This window comes from Ursus maritimus, unplaced genomic scaffold (genome assembly GCF_017311325.1).
Source record: "Ursus maritimus isolate PB19 unplaced genomic scaffold, ASM1731132v1 scaffold_26, whole genome shotgun sequence".
Taxonomy (NCBI): Eukaryota; Metazoa; Chordata; class Mammalia; order Carnivora; family Ursidae; genus Ursus; species Ursus maritimus.
In genome coordinates this window covers 41,339,127-41,358,499 of record NW_024425119.1, presented here as the reverse complement: position 1 = coordinate 41,358,499, position 19,373 = coordinate 41,339,127, and the positions used below count along the sequence as shown (strand labels likewise).

Genomic DNA, 19,373 nt, shown 5'->3' with positions numbered 1-19,373 from the left:
ACGTTTTCATAGAAATCATAGCTCCGCAAATACTGTTTACTTTGGAATTAAGCTAAATCTCCTTTGAGGTCTTAATTGTATTGCCTCCCTTGTCCAAGCTCAGTTCCTCCCGAGGTAAGACCCAAGAGTTGAAGAATCAGTTTTGACAATTCGTTTTCAGTATTTCTCCACACAGAATTTTGGAGAAACTGAAGGTCACCTTGAACTTACACAGACTGTCATACTAAAATATTTTCCTCAAGTCAAATTCTAGAGCAAGTTAGAATCAGTCGTTGCCTTATTTCTAAGTTTGTGTTCTGAATACCTCTGGCATAACAGGCTCTTAAGATTCTGAAAGAGCTTAGGAAGTAAAATGAAGAAAAGTAAAACATTTAGTTTGGGACTCATGAAAATGGTCAGATCTTTGCCTTGTACTCCTGAATTTATTTCAAAGGCTCCATTTAAAAAAACAAAACAAAACCACCGAGAACAGCAGCAGCACCTATCTGAATTCTGGGTAGGACGTAAAAGATAGATGGAGAAGAAATGTAAAAACAAGTTGAGTAAGGAATCCTTGAAGTGAGGTGTAATGCAACTTCATCACTTTATTCAAATCTTCAAAATAGTCTTTATTCTACATTTTTAGTATAAAAAATCCACAAGTTAAGTGCACCACAGTGTAGAGAGAGACATACAACGCTGAACTTCCATAACAGTCAATGGTACAGTCAAACATCACATGTACAGAACACAAAATTTAGATGAACTGAAATTATAAAATAAAATAAAATCCAATTTCAGAAAACAAAAATCAAAATATTAAGGATCCCTGAAATAGTCTTAACCCTAATGAGATTTCACTGGACTCAAGTCATTTTGTAGTGAGGGATTCATAAAATGACCCCACGAACCCAGCTGAGGAATTCTCGGGAGCCACGAGGGCCTACATCAGACGCTCCGACAATAAACGGTAACCAATTTTTGGATGGGAAGACATCCCCTAATTTGGCTCTCACATCATCAGGCTTTTGAAATGCATCCTCCTCCTTGCCCCCCCGTTTTACACAAACCCGTTTACAGTACAGTTTGCATTGAAACCCTTTGTTCAAACAGAGCTCTGTTTTTCTGGCACCGAAGCAAATTTGGGTTTGGTTCATGGACGAAGAAACAACCTATGAGAAGGGTCCTAGAGGCACCCTCCACTTTTGCCTGAGGAGATGCAAAAGCAGAAGTAATGGGGCCTGTGCTCGGGGCACAGAGGGGGTTTCAGAGGATCCTTGTGAAAGACTAGTGAAAAGATGGCGAGTGGGGACAAGTGCAAGGAGAGAAGGAAGTTAGTTTGACTGGCTTTCTGTCCTGCACCATTGATTCAATGGAGATTGGCGGGAAGGAACTGGAAGACTAGGGGTGAGGGTGGGACATGGGGCAAAGGATGGAAAGGGAAAGGCAGACAACTAATGCGTTTCATTTATAACAAGTAATAGAAATCAAAGACTTAAAGGAGATTAAAGACCAATCAGAATAATTTGGCAACTTTAATTCTTAGGAAGATCAAAGTTCCCTCCAAACCTAATTTGATGTTTTATTACTAAGAGCAAAGACCAGTAAGGTACAGTATTACTCCAGAGGAATTAAAGGAAGATCCTTAGGGCTGCTTTACCCACATTCATTTTATGAATGGATGCCTCCCCTACCTCAAAATGCTTTAAGGAGGTACTGCTACCAATACATGGTTCCTTATTAAGTTTGAAAAGTGCCTGAAAGTTTGGGCACCAGAAAGACACCCCAACAACATGTGTCTAAACTGCAACTTCAGGTTAATATGACTAAAGCAGTTACATTGTGAGAAGTGCTGAAGGTATGTGATGTCTTTCCCGGCACAGAGGTGGCCTTGGTTCTTCACCAGATGGTGTAGCCACCATCTGAGCCACCCATGAAGAAGTTTCCCTTCCGCTGAGTTACGAGGACATTGGCTCCCTGCATGACTGCAAGCTGAGCAGCGTTGGGAGGGCATCCAGGGGGTGGAGGCTGGAAGGAAAAGACAAGGTTGATTGGGCACAGGGCAGCTGAGACAAGGGAGGTGGGACACAAGGGAAACAGGATCCGTTAGGAAGATGGCAGTGTGCTGACCAATTACATCTTAAAGCTAGTCCTGCCACCAATTTGGGTTGTAAAGCAGGTCTGTATTCTCTGTGAACCCAGAGATACCAACAAGAGCCTACCACTCATTCAAAAGCGTTCTCACCTCATTTTAGGTATATGGTTTTGAGTGGATGGCCCCAGGGAGGACCATTTGGGCTCTAATCCCTATCCGTGGGAGAACTAAGCCGGAAACAACTAAAATTTCTAGTATCTTTCTAAACGCTACTTAATAGGGATGATGCTTTCTCCATTTTTAATCATCATGGTTCCTGATGGAATGCCGTGCTGATGGCAAATTTGAAGTAAATGCTTATGGAATGAATAAGGAGTATTACTAGACCAGTTCCAAACTGGAACTGAAAAGGCAGCAGGCGGGACTCCTCCTAAGATAGGAAAACAAAGGCATCTGGTTAACTCAGACCCCAGGGAATGTGCCAGATGCTACTGAGTTGCCACAGTTCTCCTGCCCCCTCAACTGCTTTCTGCCTGACTACTGGGTATCAGTGGTTACACCAAAACCACAGCTATTAGCCAGGGATGGTGAAAGGATGAATATGTAATCTCTTCTGAAAGTTAAAACACACAAGAGCGGAGTTTTTCTGGTAAGGTCATACTCACAGGAATGTTGCCAGCAGTAGCCCCAGCTCCAAATCTGGCACCTGCATCATACCCTCCTTCCACCAGCACTGCTGAACCAGGTGGATAGATGGGACCAACTGGATAATAAGCCATAGGGATTGTGGAACCTAAAGGTCCAACAGCTACAGATTGGGCCATGGGAAGATACAGTGAGGCGCCAGGAAATGCAGCTGACATGGTGGGGACTGTGGCAGCCCCTGGGTGCACAAAGCTCGGACGATAGAGCTAGAAGAGAAGGGAACAAGTTACTTTACGACATTCCAATTTCAGATCTCTTTCATGAGTCAATTCTTAATTGTCCTTGTGCACATTACACTGTGAGTTACACAAACTGCCTTTCCACTGCCACTCAGTATTCTCCTAGGTCACTTCCTGCTATAGCTAATGTTAGGCTCAAGGAACGCAAACTCATCTTCTTAACCTCAGCCTGTGCCAAAAAAACCACAGAATAATCAGATAATGCATTCTCAACCCCAACAGAAATTGCTGAAGTATACAGTGCTTCAGACTATTCATGTGAGCACTCTCTCCTCTTCGTGGAGAGTAAATAACTATGTGGAGTCAGGCTTAGCTAAGGACTGAAAGCGGGATCCAAGCGTATTCAGTTCAAGTCTAGTAAAGTGGAAGCACCTCTGAGTAGGCAGGTGGGGCATCAGTATAGGGTGGAGCCTGAGGAAGATGCAAGGTCTGAGGGTACACTGGATTCCCAGGAGGCTGCACGGGGTAGGTTGGCTGCGTTGGATATTGACCTGGAAAACAAGACAAAAATGCACGTTGCCTACCATACAGAGCCACCAAAATGGCACAGAGCATACTGGGTAGCTAACCCTGTGGCAGCAAGCAGATGTGATTTCGGAGGCCAAGAAAACTACGCATTCTCTTTGCACCCTCATCCCCACTTATAGCTGAAGATGTTGGATTCTAACTGGACAGAAAGAGCGCTCTTCCATTAACATACTAGTGTAAGGGAAAGTCTAGCTGGACCCAAGTTTCTCCACCGATGCAAGGCAGGTCTGGGCACCCCAACGGTGGGTACATCCTGCCCCTGCTCTGGGTGGTCTTCACAAGCCTGGTGTAACGGCCCAAGACCCCGTTGAGTCATAGTGCTTATGACTATTTGCCCCATAGATTCCTACTCAAGGTCGACTTCCAAATAAAGTGAGTGGTGGAAGTGAACCTTCAGACTCGAGAGAAGATAAAGGGAAATGTCCTGAGAAACAGCTGAGGATCGTCCTCTGCCAGGCACTAGTACAATTACAAGAATCGGGAGAACTTCGGGCCACCATCGAAGGAAAGGGGGGAGAGAGAGACCCTTCTGGCCCCCTGGTCCGCCCACCAGCGCCGGCACCTCACTAGTTAAGCCCGGGCGCCAGCCTCTGGTTCCGGAGCGCGGCGCCCCGCCTCCGCCGGCTCTCCATTGGCCTACCCAAATCCCTGCTATAGCTCCCCATTTGCTCCTGCAGATGCCCATCATGACAAGCCTTTCCCCCCCCACCCCTCCACCCGAGCCCGCAGCTCCAAACTGCGCCACAGAGTTAAAGGAGGAAAGGGCCGGGAAGGAGCGAGTAGCCGTAGTTCGGGGATGACGAAGGCGTCTGGCGCAGCCCCCGGGACTGCAGCTGGTCCAGGAGCGAGGCGCAGCTCGCCCCAAGCCTGGCGCTTGGCGACCCTGGGCTCCGGGCCCACTCGCTCCAGGCTAGCACTGTTCCCCCCGACGGCCCCAGCCGCCCCCTGTCCTTGCCTTTGCTGTTCATGGTGGCTGCTGGTCCGGTTCGGCTCGGCGTCGCGGACGGTTATTTTTTTCGTCCTCTTCCTGTTCGTAGTCACTTCCGTGTCACGTGACGATTCGTCCGCCTAGCGTCACCCGACGCCCGAGTGCCGCTACCACCGGAAACCCCGCCCCTTTGCCCGGCCTCCAGTAGCTAGAGGGAGGGCTCTCGTGGTCCCGCCTACTCGCGCGCGTTGGGCCCGCCCCTTGGGTCTTGTCTTCCAACCCCCACCCGCGTCCCACGACGGGAAGAAAACCAAGTACAGGTATTGTCTCAAAACAGGAATTTTTTCTCTTTTGGGCGCTCGGAGGCAGAACCATTAAACTATTCTCCGGAACCTTTTTCCACCTACGCGCAGCAACTCAAGGTCACCTCACCTTGACAGCCTTTCCAAAAGGGGCAGGGATTTCTCATTGCTTCCCTAACTGCCTGAAATACGCTCCCCGAACCTTAACCTATCGAGCAGTTTCCCTCCTACGAAGCCCGATTTAAGCCTCAGCTCCGTCCAGATTTATTTTGCCAGTCTGGCTGTCATTGTCCTTTTCCAAGGTAGACCATCGGCGGAATATTCGTTGCCTTGTCTGTTCCACCGACAGGCTGCCAGTGTTTACTTGTGTCGCCGTCTTTCTTACCAAAGGCAGGGCGTGCGCTGCGGTGTCTTCCCCAGCAGCCAGCACTAAAACCGACACGCTCGCGGTTCCCAGGGAGTGCTTGTGGCCCCTGCCCTTGGTTTGGCACTTGTTACAGGTGACCTGTATGGTGCCTTGTGTATATTTTCTCTGTTTCGTTTCGCCCCTAACCTAATTGTCCTTAAGGGCAAAGATGCCATCCTTGAGCGCAGCAATTAAGATTTTCCTTACATCCTACATTTTATAATATGCCTCCTATGTGCAAGTACAGAGATGGAACTGAGCAAGACATTTTTAATTTGGTTCAGACTAATATTAGTATTGAAAAGCCTATCATATTTACCTTTTCCTTTGTGCTTGACTCTAATCTTCCCGAAGGCGGCATAGTGTTAGATATTCACCCATTCAGCTTATTTGTGAAACACAGATGCCACGCACTGCTCTAAGACAAAACAAAGCCCTTGCTCTCTTGAAGCTCACCTTCTGGTGCAGGGGCTTGCAAACTTTTTTGACCACAATCCACAATGCTATGGTTTAAATCATGACCCAGCGCGCGTGTGCGCGCGCGCGCGCGCGCGCACACACACACACACACACACACACACACACATTTATAACAAAAATTTTTTTGACCTAGTATTTAATCCTTCTACATACAGTGCACTGTAGTATTTTCTATTCTCGTGTTTATTTTTTTCAAATCTGGTTGTGGTTTCTCATCCCACTAACAAGTCAGGACCCACAGCTTGAAAAACACTGGTTTTTAGTAGACTTGGATCTCCAGAGCCCTGTACTTTTCTTAGCATGAAGTTTGCAGTCAGGAATTGGTCAGTAAAGGAGTGAATAAATCCTTGAAGGTCAGATCAGACAAATCTTCCCTGTATCCTAACTTTTCCAAATTAGATCCTAAATTGAGTCTACCCCAAAGCCTGAAACTGGAGAAGTCACTAATCTATCCTAACTCTTACCCTATGCTCAAGGCTTCAGAAAATAAAGGACTGAACCTGGGAAAGGTTTTCTTTCCTTATTCTCTCTGTGGCCCTTGGGGACCCTAAAATTGTGTTGACTGAAGCAGCCCGTGTCAATGAGAGTGTAAGAAGTGGCCCCCAAATCAAGACACTAGTTCTGGTTCTCACTCTGTCACCGACTGACTTTGGTCCTCATCTATTCAGCTCCCACCTATCCCATACTATTTATTAATCAGATCTTGCACGGGTGAACTTAACAGATGTGTAATCCATTGTCCATCGCAGACTGAGGAAAGGTGCAGATCAGGAAACTGTATTTCAGAGCAGTTAAGTAGTTGAACTAAGTTACACAGCTGCAAAGCCAGTATTCAAACTCAGGTTTGTGACTTTATAAGCACTGTTTTTAATTTGTTCACATTGTTTAATCTGTTTACATTGTTTTTAAATCTGTTGCATCCCAAGGGTCTCAGTTTCATTGTCTGCCAAAAAGGTCACACAATCCTTGTGTCACCTCCCACTCTAGACTCTGTTTTAGGGAAGGAAAGGAGCAAAGGGAAGCCTGAGAGGACAGAGGGGAAGTGGGCAGAGCTGATAATCAGGTTGTAAGTTTTGGTCAGGCCCTACCAGGTGTTAAAAATTCAGATACTTCTACTGGATGGTAAATAGCCATTGCCCCAGATTGTCTCCCCAAGTACACCTCTCTGCTCCGGCCCTCCACTGGAGCCCACCCCCAGCCCAGGACCTAGCTCCAGCCAAGGCAAGTTGCCCTCAGATTGGTCAGTGCCTCCCCTGCAGGACGTTAGGTATTTTGCTTATCACTCTGGGACCTGGGCAGAGAGCAAGGGAGGGTGGAGCCAAATGAGGTTACCAAGAGAAATGGAAGGGTCACAAGCCACTGTTTTCTCTGGCAGGTGGGATTACGGAGCAACTGGCTACTTTCTTGGACAGGAGTCAAGAACCTTTCTGTTTTCTTTGTTCTCCTGGGTTCCCCCACCAAGAGGAAATGTTCGTTTAGGCATTTATCAGACATCCTTTCTTGAATGAATTCAGCGACTATTTATTGAGCACCTACTATGTGCCAGGCCCTGAGATAGGCACTAGGGAAACAGTAGTGAAAAAGCAGGCTTAGTCCCTACCCTCCCAGAACTCAGTCCAACCAATGAGAGAGACAGAGAAGTAAACCAATAATCCTAACGTAATGTGACTAGCGCTGACGTGAGGACAGTGTGGGGTGTTAGGAGAACACACAGATGAGGTTCCTAATCTCTTGCACGGGGCTCAGGGAGGGCTTCCTGCTGGGAGTGATGTTTGATAGGAAATCTGAAGGCTGAGTGTAAGTTTAGCAAGTGAAGGGAATTCCTCCAAGAAGGAACAGCTTATGCAGAGAGCTTATGGAAAGGAAAGGGAGAATGTGGAAACACTTGAGTATGGCGGGACCATGGAATGGGAGGTGAAGTCTAGTAAAACGTGACGCTAAAGAGGTAAACAGGAGCCAGACCATGCAGGGGACCTTGGAGCTTGTGAAGGATTCCATCTTAAGGCATTGGATACTTGGGGGCACCTGGGTGGCTCAGTTGGTGACCTCAGCTCAGGTCATGATCCTAGGGTCCTGGGATTGATCCCACATCGGCTCCTTGCTCAGTGAGGAGTCTGCTATCTTAAAAAAAAAAAAAAAAAAGACATTGGTTTCTAACTAAGGGCACTGGTTAGCCACTGAAGAGTTTTAAGCAGAAAAGTGACGTGATCCTGTTTTTATTTTAGAAATAGCTTTCTGGCTACAAAATGTAGAATAGATTAGAAGGAGACAAGAGTGGAAATATGTCTGGGAGAGCAGTCAGAATACCAATGTAGTAATTTTAGTGAGTGCTGATGGACGACTGGCCCAGGGAAATGGCAGGGGGTAGAAAGAAGGAGGGCAGCATTCCAGAACTACATAGGAGGCAAAAACGACTGGACTAATACTCAGGGTTAATGTCCATGACTAATTAAGAGAATTGATATCAGGGATGAAAACTACATAAAGCGAAAAGACAAATGACAAATTGGAGAAAAGATATTTGTGATTTGTATCACAAAGGGCTAATCTCCCTGTCCCAGAACTCACAGACATCAGTAAGTACAGGACCAGCCATCAGAAAAAGTAGAAAATGACGTTTGCAGACAGTTCAGAGAAAAGGAGATACAAATGGCTTTTAAACATGTGAAATGCTGTTCAGCTTCACTCTTAATAAGAAAAAGGCAAATTAAAAACCACACAAACACCGTTTTCAGATTGGTAAAATCCAAACATTTGCTAACTTTATTTGCAGTGCTGTGAATAAAACACTCTAATTTATTTCTTTTTGGGTTTTTTGAAGTTTTTTTTTTTTAATTCCAGTTACTTAGCATACAGTGTAATATTAGTTTCAGTTGTACAATATAGTGATTCAAGACTTCCATACAACACTGGGTGGTACTCACCACAACAAGTGCATTACTTTTTGGGGGCGCCCGGGTGGCTCAGTCCTTAAGCGTCTGCCTTCGGCTTAGGGCATGATCCCGGTGTTATGGGATCGAGCCCCACATCAGGCTCCTCTGCTGGAAGCCTGCTTCTTCCTCTCCCACTCCCCCTGCTTGTGTTCCCTCTCACTGGCTGTCTCTCTCCCTGTCAAATAAATAAAATCTTAAAAAAAAACACAAAAAAACCCCACTTACATTTAACAAGTGCATTCCTTCATCCCCACCACCTATTTCACCTACCCCCCAACACCCCCCTCTGGTACCCATCAGTTCTCTATAATTAAATCTGCTTCTCAGTTTGTGTGTCTCTGTCTCTCCATTTTTCCCTTTGCTTGTTTGTTTTGTTTCTTAAATTCCACATATGGTATTTATCTTTCTCTGACTACAATCTAATTTGATTGTGGGAGTGTAAATTGACACAACTCCTATTGGGTTTATTTGGCAATATCTGTCAATATTATGCATTACCATCCCCACTTCTTCTTCTTCTTCTTTTTTTTTTTTTTTTTTAAGATTTTATTTATTTGTCAGAGCACAAGCACGGGGAACCACAGGCAAAGGGAGAGGAAGAAGCAGGCTCTCCGCCAAGCAGGGAGCCCATGCGGGACTCATCCCTGGACCCTGGGATTGTGACCTGAGCTGAAGGCAGATGCTTAACCGACTGAGCCACCCAGTTGTCTCACCATCCCCACTTCTAGGAATGATCCCTACAGATATATTTGCGCTCATGAGACACAGTGTGTATAAGGTGTTCACTGCAGTATCATAATAGCAAAAGATTAGAAATAACCCATATGTCTAGGGCACCTGGGTGGCTCAGTCACTTAAGCATCTGCCTTTGGCTCAGGTCATGATCCCAGGGTCCTGGGATCCAGTCCCATGTCAGCCTCCCTGCTGGGCGGGGAGTCTGCTTCTCTGTCTGTCCCTCCTCCCACCCATTCTCTAATCTCTCTCTCTGTCTCTCTCTCAAATAAAAATAAAATCTTTTTAAAAAAGAACCCATATGTCCATCAATGGGGAATTAGTAAAATAAATCTTAGTACGTCCATACAATTAAATACTGTGTGGCTGTTACAAAGAATGAGAAGGCTCTCCAAAATGTTTTTTTAAATGAAAGGTTCAGAACAGTGTGGTTAGCTTGATACCTTTTGCAAAAGAGCAGAAAAACTAAGAATATTCATTAGCATTTGAGTAAAGAAATTCTGAAAGAATACACAAGATACCTATAAAAGTGGTTACTGGTTGGCATGGGGAGACGGAGGCAAAAGTGAGACTTTTCACCGTATACCTTTAAATTTTAAAAAATTTTTTGAACCATGCGAACTCTTATCAAGTCAAAAAAGTAAAACAATGTTGGCACACCTATTAAAATGGCTAATATAAAAAGCCTGAATATATCAGGTGTTAGAATATAGAGCTATTAGAACTCTTACACACTGCTGTTAAGAGTGTAAAATGGTACAACCACTTTGAAAACAGTATGGCAGGATCTTTAAAAGTTAAACATACACATAACTACCTTATGATCCAGCAATTGCACTACTACGTATTTACCCAAAGGATACAAAAGTACTAATTCGAAGGGGCACACATACCCCGATGTTTGTCGCAGCATTATCAACAGTAGCCGAATTATGGAAAGGGCTCAAATGTCCGTCAGTTGGTGAATGGATAAGATGTGGTGTACATATATACAATGGAATATTACTCATCCGTAAGGAAGCATGAAATCTTGCGATTTGCAGTGACCTGGATGGAACTAGAGTGTATTATGCTAAGTGAAATAATTCAGTCAGAGAAAAGACAAATGCCATATGATTTCACTTGTGTGGAGTTAAAGAAACCCAAAATAGATGAACATGGGCGGGGGAAAAAAAAGAGGCTAACGGTAAAACAGATTCTTAACTGTAGAGGTTGCTGCAGGGGAGGTGGGCAGGGGGATGGATTAGATGGGTGATGGGTATTAAGGCGTGTACTTAGTGACGAGTACTGAGTGTTGTATGGAGGGTGATGAATCACTGGATTCTACTCCTGGAACTAATGTTGCACTATATGTTGACAAACTGGAATTTATTTTTTTAAAGATTTATTTATTTATTTATTTTACAGAGAGAGAGCGAGCAGGGGGAGGGGCAAAGGGAGAGGGAGGGAATCTCAAGCAGACTCCCTGCTGAGCGTGGAAGGCGCTCAGGACCCTGAGGTCAGACCTGAGCCGAAACCAAGAGCTGGGCGCTTAACCAACTGCGCCACCTAAGCGCCCCATGAACTAGAATTTAAATAAAAACTTGAAATAACAAAAAACAATAAACAAAATAATTTTTTTTAAATTAGACATTCACGTACCATATGATCCAGCCATTCCACTCCCTTTAACCCAAGAGAAATGAAAGCATGTGAGCACACAAGGGTTTACCAGGGTATCTATACCAGCTTTAGTTGTAACAGCCCCAGACTGGGAACAACACAAATGACCGGCAGTAGGTCAATGGATAAAGATATTGCCGTGCAGTAAAAATGAATGAACCATGGATCCGCACAACATGGGTAATGCCAATTATGCTGAGTGAAAGAAACCTGGCCAAAAAAAAAACAGAGAGAATGCATACTGTAGGATTCCATTTATATAAGATTTTGGAAAATATAAATTAAGCCGTGGTAACAAAAAGCCTGGGGGAGAGGAGACAGGAGGGAGAGATGGACTCTGGGAAACTTTGGGGGGTGATGGATGTGTTAATTATCTTGATTGTGGAAATGGTTTCATGGGTGAATATATATGTCAAAAATTATCAAATCATGCATTTTAAATGTGCGGCTTATTGTGTGACAGTAAAGGTGTTTTAAAAAATAATGTTGGGATGAAGAAAAGGGAAAAGCCAAGGATGATGGCTAATGAACTGCCAGTGTGCCTGGCAAGACAGACGCTGGGAGCAAAATTTGGGCAGAACTTGGTAAGTGCTGCAGTAGAGATGGGTACGCTGTGGGCTGAGGGCTCAGGGAGTCCCCTTGCCTCCTCCTGCTGGGTCCCTACTCCCAATCGGTCAGGCTGGGTAGAGCTATTTTATGTACCTTTATTGAACACCTACTATGTGTTCTGCTCGTGACTCCTGTAACTGCAAGAACAAAACCACCTCGCATTTTCCAGCCCAAAGAGGGAGGGCAGAGGTTTGTGGAAGAATCCAGTCAGGCTCTTTGAAGCAGCTTTTTGAAAGCTTTGGCTGGTTTTTGTGTAACTAAGGGAACAGGGATTACAAGATATCTGACTCAGAAATGGACCCTCCTTGTTCATTCCAGGCCAGCCTTTGTAGGAGAGGCACTAACCCAGCTCTGCATAATAATGCAGAGGGCGGGCTCCCCCGTGGCAGGGGCAGCCTAGGAAATCCTGCGGCTGTGTCTCTTTGGGGGTTTTGATCAGTTTTTCTCAATGTGAAATCACAAGCTACCTGCATCAGAACCATCCCGTCCTCATTAAAAGTCAAAGAAATGGAGTAATGTTAACACACACACCGACGTTTGCCGGTTTGGGGGTGGAGACTTGATTTTCTCCTTCAAGGTGTGTGTTTGTGTTCCCAAGATTACTTACTTTCCAAAAGACAGAAGAATAGAGCCTCATCTGCATCTCAGTCTGGCCAAGAGACTGGAACGGTTCTGGACTTGGGCGCCAGCCCCCGCTAGACTGTTCTGCCGGGTGGACGTACTGGGACACATGCTGTGTGGCGTCTTCCCTCCGTTTCACCACACACACTCCATTCACCTCTTCCAGACTGGATTTGTCAGATTTAGGGGAATATACTGGGGGTAGCTGAAGAACAAGAGGGAGGGAGGGCCTGGAGCTTCCCAGAAAGAAATGGAGATTTGAAGGAGGAGTTTCTGGGGAGGGAACAGACCTGAGGACAGGGAGCCAGGTCAGGGTCGGGGCTACACCCATGAAAGGAACAGACCCTTTAATAAAGATTGAACTTCTCAGCTGTTTTTCATTTGGCTTATAGGCAAAGTTAAAGGCAAACTTTTAAGCTTTCCCTTATTCATTGGAATTCTCTTTAGTCTTCCCCCAACCTTCAGAAAAGAATACTGTGTGTAGTCATGTTGGGGAGAATTCACAGCTCTGCCCCACTGTGAATACAGTTGCATTTCATCCAGAGGAACCACACCAGGAGGTCCAGGCTGTAACCAGCAGCCAAGTGAGTGGCCCAGGACCAAATGGAACGGAAGGTCAAGCAGAAGATTTGGGAGACAGGCATGAGACAAACCTTGCCTTGCATTCTGCTTCCCCAAATACACTAGAAAGAAGTGACCCTTAAAATGGAGGGGGAAAAGAGACGAAAATGCTGACACTTGGGTTTCATATACATTATCTCCCTCAACACTTACAAAAACTTAGGAGTGAGCGTTATTCCCATTTTCCAAATGGGAAACTATGGCTTAAAAAAACTAACTTGGCCAAGGTTGCACAGCTCGTAAGCGACCATGGTCACAGCTGAACGCAGATCCGTGGATCTGATTGGATTATAACATCCCCAGCTTGCTCCTGTGGCGGTGGGGGTTGGCAGTCACAGCAGCTAACTACCTGTGCAGGTCCCAGGGACATCTGTTATTCTCCATTCTATGGAACTTAGTATTATTTGATGCTTTCAAGCCTAGACTGCTTTTGCAGTTCACAGAAATAATCCAGATACAAAAAAAGGAAAATAATAAAATCAAAGGTTCATGGAAAGCATTGTGAAATGCTTCTATCTTGGGACTGATGGGCTTTATCATCCAGAGGCCTTAGGAAGACTATATAAAGAACATGGAATGTGAAAGAAAATGTAGGCTCTACTCTTGGTCTGGTCATCACCAGCTGTCTGGCCTTAGACAAGTGACTTAACCTCTCTGAGCCTCAGTTTTCTCATCTTGAGCATTATTCCTACCTCACAGATTTGGTGTGAAGGTCAAATAAGAAAATAAATGATAAATACTCCTTGAGTTGTAGAATGCGACCTGTCTCTTAGTTAATGTAAGTACTCTATCAGATTTGCTGAAGCTGCTCTTTTATTGCAAGGAAGGATACCCCCTCTGGCCACTTCCTGGGCACAATCTCTATGCAAGCAGGAGTCAGGGGCCTTTAGCCAAGCTAAATGAATGGTGGTTGATTCTGCCAATTTATTTCCTACTCCAGGCTTTCTTTCCCTCTTATCTACACATCTGCATGTCAGGAATAAATTTCTGCTTCCTACAATATCATTTTTTGATGGAAACTTCCAGACTTACTCAGATGGGAGAAAGGAGGGGGGAGAACAAAAGACCACATTTCTTCAGCATTTCAATCAACAACCTCATTTTCTTCTAACAGTTGAAGTGAACTTCTTATGAATAATGGATGATGGCCTGATGAATATGCACACAGCCTATTACGCCTGTGAGGTTTGGTAAATAATTTATGAGCTAAAATGTTCCTCACCTTGTTACTATACAAAAATTATGGGGAAAAAACCACATATTTACCCTTTGAGCTGGTAGGGTGATCTGTCAGAGTGACAGCAGCCTAGTACTACAATTCTACATCATTGCTAAAATTAAAGTAAATAGAATAAAATACACGCATTTCAGGGTGGGAGGTCTGTAAAAAAAAATGGAGTATGCGTAGCCCTACTCTCTGTCACAAGTTTTCAAAAACTCTGGCTTCTTGGGGAAAAAAAGAAGAAAACCCTTCTGGCTTCTCACCTTAAAATATCCCGCATTGTCAGCGGTCCTCGGGGACCTTCTCCTTCATCACCCATTCTCACAAGGACTTCAATATGACCAGTCAAGATGGACAACAGCTTCCTTGTTTCCTGAAAACTGGCCGACCACAAGCTATAAGGTGGTAAAATTGAGACTCCAGAGATTAAAAAAAAAAAAAAAAAGCCTAATAGCTTCCAGAGAGAACGAGCAGGTAGCACAGAGAAGGGAATAAAGTGGCGGAGAAGCCCTTGGAAACGCATCGCTGTCTTTCGCCTCCTCCCCGTTGGGAGGCTTTTCCCGCTGACCACCCTGACTCCCTCGGTACCATCCTGCGACTCACGCCCACCTGCCCACCCTCATTCCCTTAGCAACAGCAGCGCAGCCTGTAATCTGGTGATTAGAGAGGGGGAGGGGCAAAATCAACTATGGACACAAGGAGGTGTTGGGGAAAGTAGGCGTGGGTCCTGGAGAAATGTGATCGTTCCACGACAATTTTTGGAGACCTGGAGCTGGGTTAGTTCTCAAGGCAGGGAAGACAGGACACCAGGGATTATTTGCTCAGATTTCCAGAGCTTTCCAGGAATGGAGGACAGTGCTAAGGGAGCCTCTTCCTGTCAACAGCCTCTTGCTGTCCCCCTGATATGCTCAGTGCTCGGAGGAGATCAGACAAAAGAGGAAATAAGGCCCTGCCCCACCTCTGTTGGGGAAACCAATATAGTCTCCAGAAAAAGAATGAAACCCTATAAACTACCAATTATATAATGAAGTCATTGGAACAATGATGTAATTAAAATAATACTAATTAGAACAATGTGCTATTATTCAAGAAGGCTTTTGGGAGGAGATAAACGTTGAGTGGAGTTTGCAAAGAAAGCAAGAACCTAATTAAACTGAAAGATTAGAGGTATATATGACCAGGCCTTCCTGATGTGGGCCCGGCCTGTCTTCCCAGCCCCATTTCGGGCCACTGTCACTGGCTGTGTTCCAGCCATATGGATCCTCTTTCGGTTTCTTAAACGCCAAGTTCTTCCCTGCCTCATGGCCTCTGCCCTGCCTCTGCTGTTCCTTCTGCCTCCTGCTTGTCCTTTTACACTTTGCATTATATTTGACTCCTTCAGAGGTCTGCCCTGCCCTGCACCCCAGCGTTACTCTTTTGTACCACCGTGTTTTCTTAAACATCACGTGTAATGATATATTTGTGCTTATTTTTTTGTTTAATGTCTGTTTCCCTAGTAGACTATAAATTCCAAGAGAGCAGTCCGTTTTGTTTCCACTGGACACTTAGCACCTGGTGCACAGTAGATAATAACGATTTGTTAAAGAAATACAGCCTCAGAAGGCTCGGAAGGCATGGGAAGTGGGAGTGCGGGAGAAAAAGAAAATGTGCGGGGCTGAGGAGACTGCAGAAGAGTTGTCTTTGGCATGGGAAGCAGAAGGAAGCCACTGGCAACATCTCTCTCTACCCATCCATGAAAATATTTATATTGTTGAAGCTTTTTTCTGATTATCAAATACATACTTATTCCAAAAAAGACTGTGCTGCAATGTTTTTAAAAAACTGTATTACAAGTGTTGGAGGGGATGTGGAACAACGAGAACTCTCCTATGTTACTACTAAAGAAATAAATTGGTTCAAAGATTGTTGAAAACTAGCAGTATCTACAAAAGTTAAATATATTCTCCAAACCTAGCAATTCCACTCCTCAGTATGTACCCAGGAGAAATGAGTGCATATATTCACCAAAAGACTTGTACGAGACTGTTCATAGCAGCTTTATCCATATAAGGGACAAAACCAGGAGTAGCCCAAATGCCCATCAATAGTAGAATGGATAAATCATGGCATAATTATGCAATGGAATATATACAGCAATAAAAAAAGAACAGTACTGCTAGACACAACAACATGGATGAGTCTCAGAAACGTATGTTGAGTGACAGAAGGCAGACGCAAGAGCACATACTGTCTGATGCCATTTATATGAAGGTCAGGAACCAGCAAAACTAATCTATGGTGGTAGAATTCAGAATAGTGGTAACTGGGAGTTTATTGACTAGCAAGGAGCACAGGAGAGTCGTCTTGGGTGTTAGAAATGCTCTTTTCTTTCTTTTTTTTTAATTATTTATTTATTTATTTATTTTTAAGATTTTATTTATTTATTCGACAGAGATAGAGACAGCCAGCGAGAGAGGGAACACAAGCAGGGGGAGTGGGAGAGGAAGAAGCAGGCTCCCAGCGGAGGAGCCTGATGTGGGGCTCGATCCCATAACGCCGGGATCACGCCCTGAGCTGAAGGCAGACGCCCAACTGCTGTGCCACCCAGGCGCCCCTCTTTTTTTTTTTTTTTTTTTAAATAGGCTCTACGCCCAACATGGGGTTTGAACTCACAACCCTGAGATCAAGAGTCGTATCCTCTGCCACCTGAGCCAGCCAGGGGCCCGGAAATGCTCTATATCTTGTTGTGGGTGGTGATATAAAATTATGTAAAAATTCAAGTTGTACTTTTAAGACTTAGGTACTTTACTGTGTGCCCATATTAGACCTGAATGAAAAAATTAAACATACAAAAAAGTTAATATATGCTCATCATCAAAAATTCAAGCAATGTAGAAGTATATACAGTATAAATTAAAGGTTTCCTTTTTCCAGAGAAAACCACAATTAACATTCCGGTGTATGTTTCCCTCAACCCCTTCCATCACATCCATTTCTTTCTCCCAACTATCCTTGGCAGGGCGCCCGGGTGGCTCAATCGGTTAAGCATGTGCCTTCAGCTCAGGTCATGAACCCAGGGTCCTGCGATCAAGTCCCACACTGGGCTCCCTGCTCAGCGGGGAGTCTGCTGTTCCCTCTCCCCTTGCTTCTCCCCCCTGCTCAAGCTCTCTCTGTGTCAAAAAATAAATAAATAAATAACATATTTTTAAAGACTATCTTTGACGTCACGTCATTCAGAGCATTTGAGCTGTGTGAAGCACCAAACCAGGTCACACGGACCGAGAGTTTCTGCCTTCGTGTGACAACATCCAACAGCAAGACTGTGCCCCTCCTTCACGCAGAGTAGTAGGAAATACAAGAAGGATTAAGTCACACCCTGTGCTCTCGAGGAATTTACAGTCTGAGGGGAAAACCAGAGAGACTACAGACAGACCAGACAAAACTCCCAAGAGATAGAATACCATGACATGTGTCAGAGGCGCACAAGGCCATTAAAATGGATGCGACTATGGGACACCTGCGTGGCTCAGTCGGCTAAGCGTCTGCCTCCGGCTCGGGTCATGATCCCAGGGTGCCGGGATCCAGCCTGCTTCTCCCCCTGCTTGTGCTCTCTCTCTCTGACAAATAACTAAATAAATACAATCGGTTTTTAAAAATGGTTGCAACTGTAGAGAGCTTATGGTTTTCAGAGAGCTTTCACATACATCCTCCCTATCCTCACTGTTCAACTTCTTAACCCTCTGAAGTCGAGATCATAGATAGCATCCTCATTTTATAAGTAATGAAGAAGTGAAATTACTTGCCTGGACTGTGAGCAGAAGAGTTGGGACTCACACCTAAATATTCTGACTCCTAATCCATTGGCTTCTTATAAATCTGCCACCAGCCTTACCTCCTCGCCCTCGGGTAGAAACAGCAAACGGATAGAACCCCGAGCCCTGCTGGCCAGGCAAATGATAACGTCAGGCCTCAATGGAAGCTTTCGTGAGCAGGACCTCTGGGGGTGAGCAAGCGCCAGGCAGCCAGGCAACATTCTGGAAAAGTGTGTACTAGTGCCGGTGTGGAGCCACCTGGGCTGCTCCCCCTCTTCTCCTCCCCTGCAGTGTCTTCCACCAGGCGGCTTCAGGAACAGTCCTGGGCGGGCTGGGGCTCCACTTCCCTTCTCCTCACACTATGGAACTTTCTCCCCGCTCTCCATTAACCACCAAATTGGGGAGGGAGGGCAGCCCAGACGGACAGCAGGCCGCCTACCTTGAGGGATCCCCAGTCTGAATTTACAGAGCCTCCCGACTCAGTTCTTCTCCCCTCATTCCTTTTCTTCCCCTTTGGTCTTCAACTCCTTCCTCTTCCACTTGTCAACTACCTCTCCAATCTGCTCTACCCTCGGCCCCAAACTCTTCCAATCCCTTCCCCTTCCCCTACCTTCAAAAGCCTCTAGATAAACCAAACCGTCTGCACCATCACCACCAGCAAAGCACAACGTTGTTCTTTTTTTCTACTAACTTTTTTTTTCTTTACATTTTCGTGGCTATTTGGATAAGAAGGCAGGGAAGTTGTCTTTAGACAATACAGCCCACAACCAACCGCCACTGGGGTGAGGCGGAGGGAGCATTCAGGACCTGGGTCCCCTCCCTGAAATGCAGCCGGGGCACAACCAACTGGAGGTTCGACGCTGCCTGAACGGCCGTCTGAGCCCCCCTCCGGTCTTGCACTGGGGTTCTGGCCTGGGGTTTGGGAATGGCCTGAACTTGACTTTCGGCGATGAGGCGCGCAGTTGACTAGACAGGAAAGGCGGCGGTGGCTGGGAGTCACCGCCCCAACCCTAGACTGAACGGAATGTGGCATAGGGTGACCACTTCGGACTCCCAGGCTCCTGCTCGCTCTCTCGCACCTTCCAAAATGAAACCACCTCGAGCGGCACCTCCGAGGGGGCTGCGTGACCCGCCCCACGGACCCTCCACTCCAGCCCGGGAAGAGAGCCCCTGGGGCCTCCCGGCGTGACCGAGGGCTGAGGGTGCCCACCCCACCCCCACCCCTCCTCTTTCCCGGCTCCCCAGATCCCCTCCCTTCCTCCACCGCCCGCCCAGCCCGCCGCCCCCGGCGGCTGGCGCGCGCGGTGCAGCATGCGGCAAAGCTCTTTGCATAAATTATGCTCATGACGCAGCAGCTAAAAAAATCCAAGTAGCAGAAGGAGGGAAAAAAGGGGGGGGAAGAAAAAAAGGGGGGCTGTGGAAGGGGGAAAAGAAGAAAAATATATATACCTGCCCGCCCCCCCCCCGGGCTCCCCCTTCCCGCTTCCCGGCCGCCCCCCTCCGCCCAGCGCAGCCCGCGG

The 19,373-nt window shown here is 46.0% G+C and overlaps 1 protein-coding gene across 2 annotated transcripts; it reads right to left on the bottom strand.

The window, feature by feature from the left end:
• Positions 1–559: 559 nt before the first annotated feature.
• Positions 560–4,654, bottom strand: DAZAP2 (DAZ associated protein 2). 2 transcript variants are annotated; one of them, XM_040642460.1, is made up of 4 exons: positions 4,502–4,654; positions 3,391–3,509; positions 2,817–2,985; positions 560–2,007 (listed from the first exon to the last, which is right to left on the bottom strand). In XM_040642460.1, the coding sequence occupies exons 1-4, from the start codon at positions 4,512–4,514 to the stop codon at positions 1,685–1,687; spliced, it is 624 nt and encodes a 207-aa protein (XP_040498394.1). In that variant the 5' UTR covers positions 4,515–4,654; the 3' UTR covers positions 560–1,684. The 2 variants fall into 2 exon arrangements, with proteins under 2 accessions (XP_040498394.1, XP_008702811.2); XM_008704589.2 differs by having other exon boundaries at positions 1,743–2,007; positions 2,740–2,985.
• Between the last annotated feature and the right edge of the window lie 14,719 nt (positions 4,655–19,373).